General features: G+C 42.7%; 1 protein-coding gene across 1 annotated transcript in view; it reads left to right on the top strand.

The window, feature by feature from the left end:
- The window catches only part of slc6a17 (solute carrier family 6 member 17), a gene marked incomplete at both ends in the record, with an annotated part of 60,576 nt that overhangs the window by 39,234 nt on the left and 7,995 nt on the right, over positions 1–13,347 (top strand). The window contains 3 exons of the mRNA XM_084332573.1: positions 1,048–1,289; positions 8,420–8,612; positions 12,689–12,881. Coding sequence (XP_084188699.1) covers positions 1,048–1,289; positions 8,420–8,612; positions 12,689–12,881 — 628 coding nt within the window. The remainder of the gene's footprint in view (positions 1–1,047; positions 1,290–8,419; positions 8,613–12,688; positions 12,882–13,347) is intronic.

The raw sequence follows: 13,347 nt of genomic DNA, 5'->3' as shown, positions 1-13,347 counted from the left end.
AGCCCTGAGTTTTACCCATTCTGCAATCTGTTAATAATGTTTTCAATCAGACACATGTATAGAAAGGCTTTGTTTTATTATAACATTAGTTGCAGTAAAATCATTATGCCTCATTTAAGTCATCCTGCGGAGCTAAAAGCTAAACGTCGGCCGCGCCGTGTTGTTGTTCTAGAAAACCTCTGTGTCGTCAAAATCAATGGCGGACAAAAGCAGAAGTAAAAAAATGCAACACGCTTGCCGATTGGTGGTAACAGCAGAGGCGGGTGCAAGCGGTGTGTGACGTAATTGGCAGAATCGACTCTCAATCAAAATGTCATTGGTTGAGACAATAGTATCTCGCTGCAGCCCAGCAGGTAGACCATGCTGGGAGAACTAGTATCTAGCTGCAGCCCTGCAGAACATACTGGGAGAGAGATAGTGCTATTTCTTGATGTTTCCTTTTTTTAAGTAAGTAAAGAGGCCTATGTTCATATCGGTGAGCACAATTTGTAAGACAAATATACAGTAGTTTCATAAAAAAAAAAAAAAAAATATTACAAAAAAAAAGAATATTACAAAAAAATAAATATTACAAAAATATTAAAAAAAAATATTTTGCCACAAATATCGGTATCGGTGGCAAATTTTCATATCGGTGCATCCCTAACTACCACACTACAGAAGGTTAACCCATTCACTACCACACTACAAAGCGTTAACGCTTTCACTACCACATTACAGACGGTTAACCTTCTGTAGTGTGGTAGTGAACGGGTTAACCTTCTGTAGTGTGGTAGTGAACGTGTTAACCCTTTGTAGTGTGGTAGTGAATGGGTTAACCTGTAGTGTGGTAGTGAAAGGGTTAAGCTTCTGTAGTGTGGTAGTGAAAGGGTTAACCTTTTGTAGTGTGGTAGTGAAAGGGTTAACCCTTTGTAGTGGTAGTGAAATGGTTAATAAGATATGACACGAAGCAACCACAGCTATTAAAAATACATCGGGCATTTCTACAAGCATGAACGTTGACCTGGTCAACCTGAAACCTAGACTGAGCTGTCTCCTCATGTCCAGCTGGAGAAGATGCTGGAGCCGCAGGTGTGGAGAGAGGCAGCCACCCAGGTCTTCTTCGCCCTGGGCCTGGGCTTCGGAGGCGTCATCGCGTTCTCCAGCTACAACAAGCGGGACAACAACTGCCACTTCGACGCGGCCCTGGTCTCCATCATCAACTTCGTCACCTCCATCCTGGCCACGCTGGTGGTGTTCGCCGTTCTGGGCTTCAAGGCCAACCTCATGAACGAGAAGTGTGTCGTCGAGTGAGTAAGATGTGATATGTCACCTGACCGGTACCTTGAGACAAGTTAGAGGAGTCGGATTGAACAGAATCCAACAGTGTTGTGAGCTTTTTATCCTTGTGAAACAAGCGCAATTCCGCAATAGCTGCAAGCGTGCACATGCATCTCCGGTCTCTCTTTCATCATCTTTCTTTTCTGTTCTCCCAGCTGTTAACAGACCGTTATGCTACCTGGCTAGCTAGTTACCTGTACCCAGCATGTTGTAACCGTTAATAGGGTCCCCTCTCAATACACTACACATATTAGGTGCTGGTAAAAACAGGGGGAAATATATTTCTTTAGAAAAACAATATTCGCATAAACAAATACATTTAAAAAAAATGATTGAATGACTATTAGAATATTAGAAAATCGATGCCCACACACACACACACACACACACACACACACACACACACACACACACACACACACACACACACACACACACACACACACACACACACACACACACACACACACACACACACACACACACACACACACACACACACACACACACACACACACACACACACACACACACACACACACACACACACACACACACACACACACACACACACACACACACACACACACACACACACACACACACACACACACACACACACACACACACACACACACACACACACACACACACACACACACACACACACACACACACACACACACACACACACACACACACACACACACACACACACACACACACACACACACACACACAAACATTTGACCTCCATGCCAAATTTCAGCCTGTGGCCACTAGAGGGTGGGGACATCTTTATGGACCAACCAACAGAGCGAGCTATAGAGTTGCTGGTCACAGCTGATAAACATTATGAGATGGTGTAGTACAGGGGTATGCAACCCTAGGCACGTGGGGGAATTTTCATAGGCACAGGGGGCAGCATTAAAAAAAAAAATTTATATATATATATATTTTTTTTTTGCTTTGAAATATTATAGTGAAATATTTTGCACTGTTGTTGCATTTATCTTGTTGAAATCCTCCCACAGGTTCTTTTTACTACCACATATTTAAGGGGAGACACTGCAGGTGAATAGGGTAAAAAAATTAACTAATAGATATCACAATGAAACTTCCCCAGTTGATTACTTATATTAAGACAAGACTTTTTTGTATTACAAGTTTTCTGAAATTGTATGTTTAAATATGCAAATGAGGCATGATCTACTTAAATATGCACTAATTTGCATATAATTCCAGGCAGGGCCGGACTGGGGAAATAATTCATACCGGGAGATATAGCGCGAAATATAGCCCCAGTCAGGCCACTTTTTAAGCGGGGGGTCTGGGGGTCCCCCACCAGGATTTTTTTTGTTACAAAGACTTAATTTCCTGCATTCTGGTGAATTTTAGTGCATGTGAATCACAAACTAATGAGCCAACAATTGCTTAGTACAATGTACTGTTATGGACCTCAAATAAAACTGTTGTGGCACTAGCAATGGTACTCTCTCCACCTTCAAAAAGAAAAAAGCAAGAGCACAACATATTTTTCTATTTACTATTATAATACAGTTAACCACTCTCTCCTGTAAGGGCCTTTCTTTTTCTTTGTTTTATCCCTCTCTCCTCCACCCTTTCTCTTTCTTCCACTGTCCATCTTGACATCAACGTTAATTGACTTTCGCTCTACTGTATCTCTCCCGAGTCCCTCACTACCTGGCTCACTGCCTGGCTGTTATTCTGCATCTGAGTGCCGTCTGCCATTCCATTCGCCGCCTCCGCTGTCAATCAGTTGTATCGCCTGGTCCCGCCTCCACCAATCACAAGCGGCAGCACGGCTCCATTGTGTGTGTGTGTGTCCGCGTGAGGGAGAGAGTCTCCAACTCTGTCGCAGACAGTGAAATCCTGGTTGTTCCCCACTCACCTAGGTTATCTAACTATCGCGCCGCGCCGCCGCCACAACTAGAAACAATGGCCTGGCAAAAAAAAATAAAAAAAATAATAATATTATTATTATTTTTTTATATATAATTTTTTTTTTTTTTTATCTGTGCAGGCCAGGCCACCGGGAAAACTCCCGGTGCTCCCGATGGCCAGTCCGGGCCTGATTCCAGGACAGAAATCTGAACATTGGATAAAGCCATTTTCAAAATTATAGTTTCATTTTGTTGACATATTAGAGCCAAAGGTTATTACAGAGGGGATTTTGGATATCTCTTTTTATCACTCCATAAATCAGAAAATACTCCATTCAGTCAATTTTTATGGTAAAATTCCATATTTCGCCATGTTTTTAGGAATAAAATGTGATATAAATCAGGGTATGAATGCGATATCAACAAACCCTTCTGTAAATACCTTCAGAACATAGATATGAATAGAACTGGAAGGTTTGGTGTATGTGAGTGCTACTGAAGTGGAGATTTCTGGCTCAGAGTATGAGGAAAAACTCTTAAAACTCATTTTCGGGAAAACGCCTTCAAAGTTCTGTATTGTAAAATGCCATACTTTTTTTTTTAAACAGATATTTACAAACACAATACCTAATCAAACCATTAGTAATAGACAACCTAAACACATGCCTGATAACTGAATAATAATAATAATAATAATAATAATGATGTTATTGAACTGAACAGAACTACACACAGGCTACAAACAGTGTAGTACAGTGTAGTACCCCCTAATAGGCAAAAAATATTTGGATAGATATCACTATGAAACTTTCCCAATTTGTTATGTACATATAAACTAAGAAAAAATATATTGCAAGTTTTCTGAAATGTATGTTTATATATGCAAATGAGGCACTTCCCCATTAAATATGTGCACATTTATGGATGCAATAAGGCAAAATGATGTAAAATAAACAACTAAATGTGTGTTATTGACGTTGTATTGTCACTAGTTTCATAGAAGACATGTTTAGGAAGCAAAATATAACAAAATCTCAAAATCAACAAAAAAAGTATATTTGACTATTCACCTGCAGTGTCTCGCCTTAATTGAGACCCTTTATTTGTTTATTATTTCAATTTAGCTGGAAATACATTGCTACATCATTCAGTAACATTTGCAGAGCCTTATAACAAAAACATTATTACGGTCACCATTGTGTCCAGTGGGATTAATCAACACATTTTATTATTTATTTTTCTATTTCATTGAACATTGCACATGTTAAAAGCCATTTTTTTACTCAAAATGTGAGTATTACCAAGTCAACTTGTGTTCTTAAAACAATGACAATAAACATAGTTTTATTAGGTTGAAATAATGTGGTTGTGTACTTATTTTTCTGTTAACTTATTATGGATTGAAAACTGAAAACCTTAATGCACAGTAACTGAACTCAATATTTTTAAGTTCTGGTAACTTATTATTATAAAAAAATTTTACAGTGTAGTCTTGCGATCAATCAAAACTTATTTACACGATATACCTCACATTCACCCTCCATTCACATCCTGGTGTTCTCCTGGTGTTCTCCATTAGGCCTGTAGGTGGAGCTATGACAGCACACGTACAGTACACACACCGATGGTGTGTGATGTGTCCAAAAATGTGGCAAATGTGAGTGAAATGGTCGCACTGTATGCAGCTGTTTGTCTGCATTGCATCCCCCCCCCCCCAACTCAGATTTAGGGTTGATACAACCATCATAATAATATTGTTAATAATAACAATAACAATGATGTAATAATGTAAAAATTATCATTAAAAAGAACTGATTATGAGAAAAAAAATTACGATGCATGGAATATTGTTGAGGCACACTAGTTACAACTATATTTCAAATAGGCACTCCATGTCAAAAAGGTTGCTGACCCCTGGTGTAGTAGATAAGATCCTCCCCCCTTCCTCCCGCCTCTGGAATTGCACTAAGGAATCTACCTTGCCTATATATTACTACCTACTATGCTAATAATGCCTATACTAATATGCACTCAGGACTGTACAGTAGCACTCAAGTTCAACACTGTTTGACGAACAATGGCACAAGCGTGCAGTCGTTCAGTATTGACATTACTAAATGAGATGTCATGCTAATATGTCATGTTCTACAGTAGGACATACTACTATAATACCTAATAAAACAAGTCATTAGAATAATAGAAGCCTACTTTGCTGGAACGATTAATTTAGCACGTATTGTGAGGACTCGCCTGTCCCTGGACCCTTTTTTCCCTGTCTCCTACTCTTCACCAGCCCCCACCCTTGCGAGAACTTTTCCCTGTCTCCTACTCTTCACCAGCCCCCACCCTTGCGAGAACTTTTCCCTGTCTCCTACTCTTCACCAGCCCCCACCTTTGGACATTCTTGTTCCTCTACCTTCACGCACCTGTTGGGAGTTTGCGATCAGCTCGGGAGAGTACTTAGGTTGCAGACTCCCCTCCAGTCCTTGTCGGGTCGTTCTGTGTTCTGGACTCTGTGTTCGTTCTGTATTCTGTACGTTACCATCACCTGCCGCGTCTCCGGCGTGAGACGACGTGCCAGCCATCACCACCTGTCGCCGTTTGCCTGGAGTGGGACACCGCCTTCGCTCTCTAATTCTCTACGGGAGGTTTCCAGTGTTCCCACTCCAGACGTCAAGCCGGCTCGCCATCGCTCCCGATTCCACGGGAGGAAGGCGTCTCTTCGTGACCCTCGTTCCTGGGGTGAGGCTCGCCGTCGCTCCCTATTATTCCACGGGAGGATGGCGTGTGCTCATCCCGTTCCCCTCGGACCCCGGCTCGTCGTCGCTCCCTATTATTCCACGGGAGGATGGCGTGTGCCCATCCCGTTTCCCCTCGGACCCAGGCTCGCCGTCGCTCCCTATTATTCCACGGGAGGATGGCGTGTGCCCATCCCGTTTCCCCTCGGACCCAGGCTCGCCGTCGCTCCCTAGTATTCCACGGGAGGATGGCGTGTGCCCATCCCGTTTCCCCTCGGACCCCCTTTGTTCTGCGCTGCCCGTCTGCAGCATCCGAGGAGGAGGAGGAGGATTCCTTCCTGAGCAGCAGAGCCCTACTCGGTGTAGGGACGGGAGGAGGATCTCCGTGCCCGGCCTCCGCTGTCGGGCCCCTGTCCCCGTGCCAGGCCTCCGCCGTCGGGCCCCTGTCCCCGTGCCAGGCCTCCGCCGTCGGGCTCCTGTCCCGGTGCCCGGCCTCCGCCGTCGGGCCCCTGTCCCCGTGCCCGGCCTCCGCCGTCGTAACCCTGTCCTCATCCCTGTAAGTGGTCCTGGCCCTGACACTTAGCCCTGGCCCTTAGCCCTGGCCCTTAGCCCTGGTCCCTTAGCCTGTTCGCCTGTTAAAGGCACAGTGCCGCAGTTTCATATTTCATGGACTCTTGTGTTTTTTGTGTTCTCCCTTAAAGGGACTGTGCCGCTTTTTGTTATTTAATAAATATTGCCCTGTTTTGGCTACTCTCATACCTGTCTTGTGTTGTGCGATTGGGGTCGGTTTCAAACCATAACACGTATACAGTATGTGTGTGTGTGTGCGCTGAGGCTGCCTCATTAAGCCGTTTCTCCACGGATTTATATAGTTCTAGCAATAGGAATAAATCAAACCAACAATAAATAATATCATAGAGAAGAAGACAGTATATGGCATATTAATACAGTATATTCCACTATACAGTAGCTATATCCGCGGCTTCTTATTTATTTAGTTTGCAGTGTGTGTGTAATGCTCACAATGCCTCGAGTCAGGACTATAAATACAAAGCGTAATTTGTTAATGATACAAATATTGTCATATTTATTATCATTATAATTATTTAATTCCACAAATGTCTGTAGTATCTGCAATCCCCAATGACTTTTCACAGTGAAAACACAGGCGCACACCGGTCTGTCCGACAAAGTTTGTAAATCCTACATAAATCCTACAACAAATGTACAATACGAAGCCGTTCGAGAATGCGGAATAAGTACGTAAATCAAGTTACGAAGGAATTCCTTTGTAACTTTTACGTATGTCCGTCCGAGAATGAGGACCAATGTTCCTTACCCTTAGCTGCCAGAGTTGTACCCTTCCTTGATTTGTTGTACAGAACTTGTAAGTCGCTTTGGATAAAAGCGTCAGCTAAATGACTACAATTTACAATTTACAATTTAGTCATTTAGCTGACACTTTTATCCAAAGCAACTTACAGATTGTGAACAACATGTCACCAGGAGGGGTACATCTCTGGCAGCTAAGAGTCAGCGGCATTGTTCGTCAAATAGAATCGAGCTTGAGTGTTACACTCTGAGTGCATAGTAATATAGAACTATTAGCAATATAGGTAGTAGTATAAGAGTAGTAGCATAGTATTAGGGTACATAATAGTAATAGTAAATGCAGTAAGAGGGTTCGTTTTTTAAATGTAAAATGTAAATGTAGCAGACTCTGTGTCTGTACCATTGGATGAAACAGTGTCTGCTTATACTACAACAGATCTAGTACCAACAGCTCTCCCCTCCTCCTCCCCCATCTCCTCCGGCCTGTTCCCAGTGATGTACCTGAACGCGTTCAATGAACGATCGTTCATGAACTTGTTAATATTTTGGGGGAACGTGAACTGAACGTGCTGTATTCCCGCTAGATGAACGTAATTGTGAACATGTTCATTGTCGGCGCTCTATCACAGTATAACTTTGTTCCAAAGTGTGCCAGATTTGGGACGGGCGCACACACACACACACACACACACACACACACACACACACACACACACACACACACACACACACACACACACACACACACACACCGAAAGGTTTCGGTGTGTGCGACTGTGCGTGTTGCGTGCAGAGAGAGAGACTTGTTACGCGCGACACGGGCCGCCCCTTCAAGGCAATGGTAGGGGAAACACTGATAAATAATCACAGTGTGATGGAAATGCCAGTATTCTGATTGCTGTCTGTGGTTCTATATGGGTTGTGGCAATCATTTTGACAAATAATAGCTTGCAGCAACGTATAGAAAAAAAAACTATAAACTATAAACTAGTTCATTTTTTAAACCATGAAATTTAACTATGAACTATGAACTGAACTAGTTAATTTTAAAATGTGTGAACTGTGAACTGAACTAGTTCATGTAGAAAGTGAACTTTCCCAACACGGCCTTTTCCTTGTGCGCAGCAACGCGGAGAAGATCCTGGGCTTCCTGAACACCGGCGTGCTGAGCAAAGAGCTCATCCCTCCTCACATCAACTTCTCCCACCTGTCGTCTGAGGACTACGCTGAGATGTACGGCGTCATCAAGGCGGTGAAGGAGGACAGCTTCGGCCAGATGCGTCTGGAGCCCTGCCTCTTGGAGGACGAACTCAACAAGGTTAGTCGGGGGGGGGGGGGGGGGGGGGGGGCGCCACTCGCCAAATCAGATCTGGTTTCGGGTTACGCTTCTCTATATTTGGAAATGCACGAGTGCCACTTTGGAAGCCGTCCAACAAGAGTCGGTCTCTTTCTCTCTCTCTCTCTCTCTCGCCATACAGACAAGCACTTGGGTTTCGGGTTTCGCTCCCAAAAGGAGATCTACAATGTTAAAATGAAATTGAAGCTTACTCATGGCAAAATGAGTGTCAGCGTGATTCTAAAAACTCACTATGAGAGTGTTATTTTAAGCTTGCTGATGACATTGTCGACAAATGTGTGACTCGCATTTGCGGGATATTGCTTGGAAATTAGATGTACAATGTCAAAATAGAATTAAAGGGGCACTTCCCCAAAAGAACAATGCTGATTTATTTTGCACATAATCTCACACACAACCAAAAAATAATAATAAAATGATGTGCACACATTCATTTAGTTTGACAGTTATTGAGAGTCAATTTGTTTGAATATGGCTAACAGTGATGTCATCAGGGACATTGAATTTGCGTGTTGTGTTAATTACAGTTCAATGAAATTATGTAGATGAAAAAATAGCAATAGTCTTAAGGCCTCTACATGCTACAGCAACTTCAAAGCAACTGCAACACAACATCGACAAAGCAACGGTGTTGCAGACACTGCCTTTATTCTTCTGCAACATCGATGTGCAGCCTATGCAACATTGTACCCCGGATGTAGCTAGGTTCCCTAGATAGATGAAATTTCCCTTCTCAACCAACCCATTGATAACAAGCAGAAAAAGAAGCATTATTTTTACTTCCGGTTGGGGGATTTCAAAATAAAAGAGCGACGTCTAAAAGCACCGTAAATACGTTTATTTTGTACATTATCTAACGTAATCTAAAGTTAGTTTAGGTTCGTGTTAACGTTAGATAATGTACAAAATAAACGTATTTCCGGTACTTTTAGACGTCGCTCTTTTATTTTGAAATCCCCCGACCGGAAGTATTTGTGATGTATTCTGCTTGTGTAACTTTAGGTTAGTTTTAACGTTAGCTAGCAGCAGGGATGGACGCCTTTGTGCAAATGCAGGCAGCTACAGGCACTCGAGGTCGAGGAAGAGCTGCTGAATTTAATCGGCAGGAGGAGAGAGAGCTCGTCAAAGCTGGATATATCCCTGTGGCTGTGGTTGTAGGCACGAAAATGCAGCTCGAACTACCTGTTATATTAAATTAATTGATTGCTGTTTAACAACTTGTCCGTGTCCAGTCCTTTCGAACTGCCCCACCGTTCATTGTAAACAATGATGCATGTAATTATATTAACACTTTGATTGCCTAAGGCTAAATTCATGATATACCATCCCTTGCCAGCTCTATTTGTCTATGGAGAAGTTCCCCTTCTTTGCAGGGCTATAACTTTTTAAATTCTATTGCTAAATTGCCATTATTAGGGCCCATTCAATGTCCTATATGTATTGTTCAGGGTGTATGAACGTTAAACTTTTTCATTCACATATTCATACTAAAATATGATCTAAAGTATAAGTATGTTTTCATCTCTTTCTGCAGCTTTCTCCAGAACGTGATTTATAGCCCCAAATGCATTATATTGATGATCAAATACAGTTTGATAGCAATCGGCGCGATATAAAAAAATCCAACTGGACGGACTTCTGGAAGTTACTACACGTCATCTGATGTTGACCGGATGGACGAGGGGGCGTTTATAATTCCGTGGGCAGCGTTATACCATTCATCTAATGTGGGTCAAATGTTCATCATAGCAGTTAGTGTCGAACACGGTAATATTACACGCTAAAACTCACCCCAGTCTCCGCGGGCCGTTGGGCGATCAGCGTGGGGTAGACAGTTTTCCATTATGGGATGTCGAAATACCCGGTCCATTTCCAGGTTGTATAATACTATATACGTCCAAATCATGTTGTTTATCGAGTTATTTGCAACCGATCGATGTCCAGTGTATCAAGATGGAGTCCCGGGACCTATAGCGAGTGCCCGGAAGTAATATGGGTGATCAGCACTTCATCCACATAACTTCCTGTTTGGCGCTTCTGCCGATCGGCCACCAGATGGCGCTCTTGAACCGCTAGAGGATTGAGAGGAGCTCAGAACTGTGTGTGAAGGCTGCGGATGGAAAATATGATTCCGATCACAGATTTTTGAAATATTGATATTAAAGACGAGTTACGGTGTCCTCTGCAACTTGAGCATGGCGGGGAAGGACGCCTAAACACGTTTTCGGCACTTAAAGTGTTAACGTTACTGTGTGTTGTTGTAGCTATGTTAATAAATTCTGAATGACATTGACGTTAGTTGGGTATGATAGAGCATTGAATAGCATCATCAACGCTAGCTGGCTGGCTACAACAATGGAGGATGGTATTCCTCGCTGCCGGACCAATATTATTCTATGACAGCCCCGCCCCCATTCACTACCAACCAATCACCGGTACGCAATATCAACGCAACGGTTGTTTAGATTAGATTTTGGGGAGATGTACGCAACATCCTCGCAACACAGTCTACAAGACCCTCTGCAACAACCGCGTTGAAATCGCGCTGATGTTGTGTTGCAGTCGCTTTGAAGTTGCTGTAGCATGTAGAGGCCTTTATAGGGACTGCTACCTTATCATTTGGAGCTGTAATTAACACAACACAAGGATTCAATGCCCCCAATGACAACTGTCAAACTAAATGAATGTGTGAAAAACAGTTTAGAGTTTTTGGATGTGTGTGTGTGAGATTATGTGCAAAATAAATCAGCATTGTTTTTTTTTGGTGAAGTGCCCCTTTAACACGTTCAGCGCCAGAGGGCGCTGTGTACCGTGTGGTAAGAAGGCCACCACTTTAAAGTATAGGAAATTACATGGCGGTGTTTGCAGGGCTCAAACTATATTATATATCATAGCTATGATAATACTATTGCCCATTTGACATAGAGTATCTATCGTTCAATTTGTGAAAAAGAAAAAAAGATTTCATCCATACATTCCCGTTTTATACCGTGGTGATTATGAGCATAGTTTTAGAGTAATCCTGTCTAATCCCAGAAAACTACGCTATGCAGCAATACGTGCATTTCCCTAAAAACCGTGCAGTTTCTTTCCTGTATCAACAATCAATCTGAAATCAACGCTATATTATCGGTATTATGTTTCATCATGAATGCATGAAAGGGTGGGGGGGGGGGGTCGTTTTTCTATGCTTTGATCGTCACCAACGGAATACGTTACACACGCACACATTACACACATATGCTCGGATCGCAGTGAATGGATTCTTGGATCAACGCAAGATTGATACCATATAGCCCTTACCTTGACTAGGATGTACTCCAAAAAGAATATTCCAATTATCTGATCGCCATTCCAAGTATTGATGTCGATCGTGTTGCCAACATAATCCACCAAAGAACATGAACCAGGAGTGCTTGATTCTCCTCAATCCATGCGTTATAAACGCTTGTCCTGCCCGACAAGGAAAACCTTGCCCGGACACTTTAGATCGACGCACAGCTCAAGACAGAGAGTTTCAAATGATGTGCAATACCGGCCGCAAGGCGGCAGGCAGTGGTATTGGACGTTTGCGATCTAAGACTCATTCCCAATGATAACACAGGCTCCCTCGTTGGATTATGAATGGGAATATCGAATAAAATAAATAACGACCAAAACCCGAGAAATATCGGGTCTGGCGCCCAACCGCTGGCGAGTTAACCCGACTTATCTCGGGTTTGGCCTCCATTGTGTTAAAGCCTACTACTGGAACAATCTGGCATGATAGTAAACATTTACAATGGATTATTCTTATGAGCTGAATACATTTTTCTCGCAAATCTGTGACACTGTAGGACATTTGATAATCTGTGTTTTTGACATATTGATCTCTGAACATGTGCTAACAAGGTGTTTTACTAAACGGGTACAGTAGCAGTTAAGATAAGATAAGATAAGATATTCCTTTATTGATCCCCTTGGGGAAATTCAGGAGTTACTAGCCCTGTCAGATAGATATAGTAGCCATCTTGACCCTGTGCTCTGGCCCCCCTCAGGCAGTCCAGGGGACAGGCCTGGCCTTCATAGCCTTCACGGAGGCCATGACACACTTCCCCGGCAGTCCCTTCTGGTCCGTCATGTTCTTCTTCATGCTGATCAACTTGGGTCTGGGCAGCATGATCGGCACCATGACCGGCATCACCACGCCCATCCTGGACGCCTTCAAGATACGCAAGGAGATCCTATGCGGTGAGGGAGGGGTTCTGTTTCACGTCTTTGTTGATGGTAGAATCTGTGATGTCATCAAACAGCGACCTCTAAGCCAAAGAGCCCTGCTTGGTATTGCGCAATGTTTTTATTTAATTTTTATAAATTTTTTGGGTCTGAGGCCATGGTTACACTTACAACGTTTCATTTCCGAATTATTTCGTTTGCATGTCCAAGTTAACCCATTCTCTGCCACGCTTATATCCATCGCTGTTTGATCTCTGCCAGCACTGTACGTCTATGGAGATGTTCACCTTCTTTGCAGGGCTATAACTTTTTAAATTGTATTGCTAAATTGACATTACTATGGCCCATTCAACATCGATTATCTATTGTTCAGGATGTTGGAACGTTTTACTTTTTCATTCACACATTCAAAAGAAAATACCGTCTAGAGTATAAATATGTTTTTATCGTTTTCTGCAGTATTTCCCAGAACGTGAGATAT

The sequence above is a fragment of the Notolepis coatsorum genome (genome assembly GCF_963971535.1).
Source record: "Notolepis coatsorum genome assembly, chromosome: 17".
Lineage (NCBI taxonomy): Eukaryota > Metazoa > Chordata > Actinopteri > Aulopiformes > Paralepididae > Notolepis > Notolepis coatsorum.
This window is presented reverse-complemented; position numbering and strand designations above follow the sequence as displayed.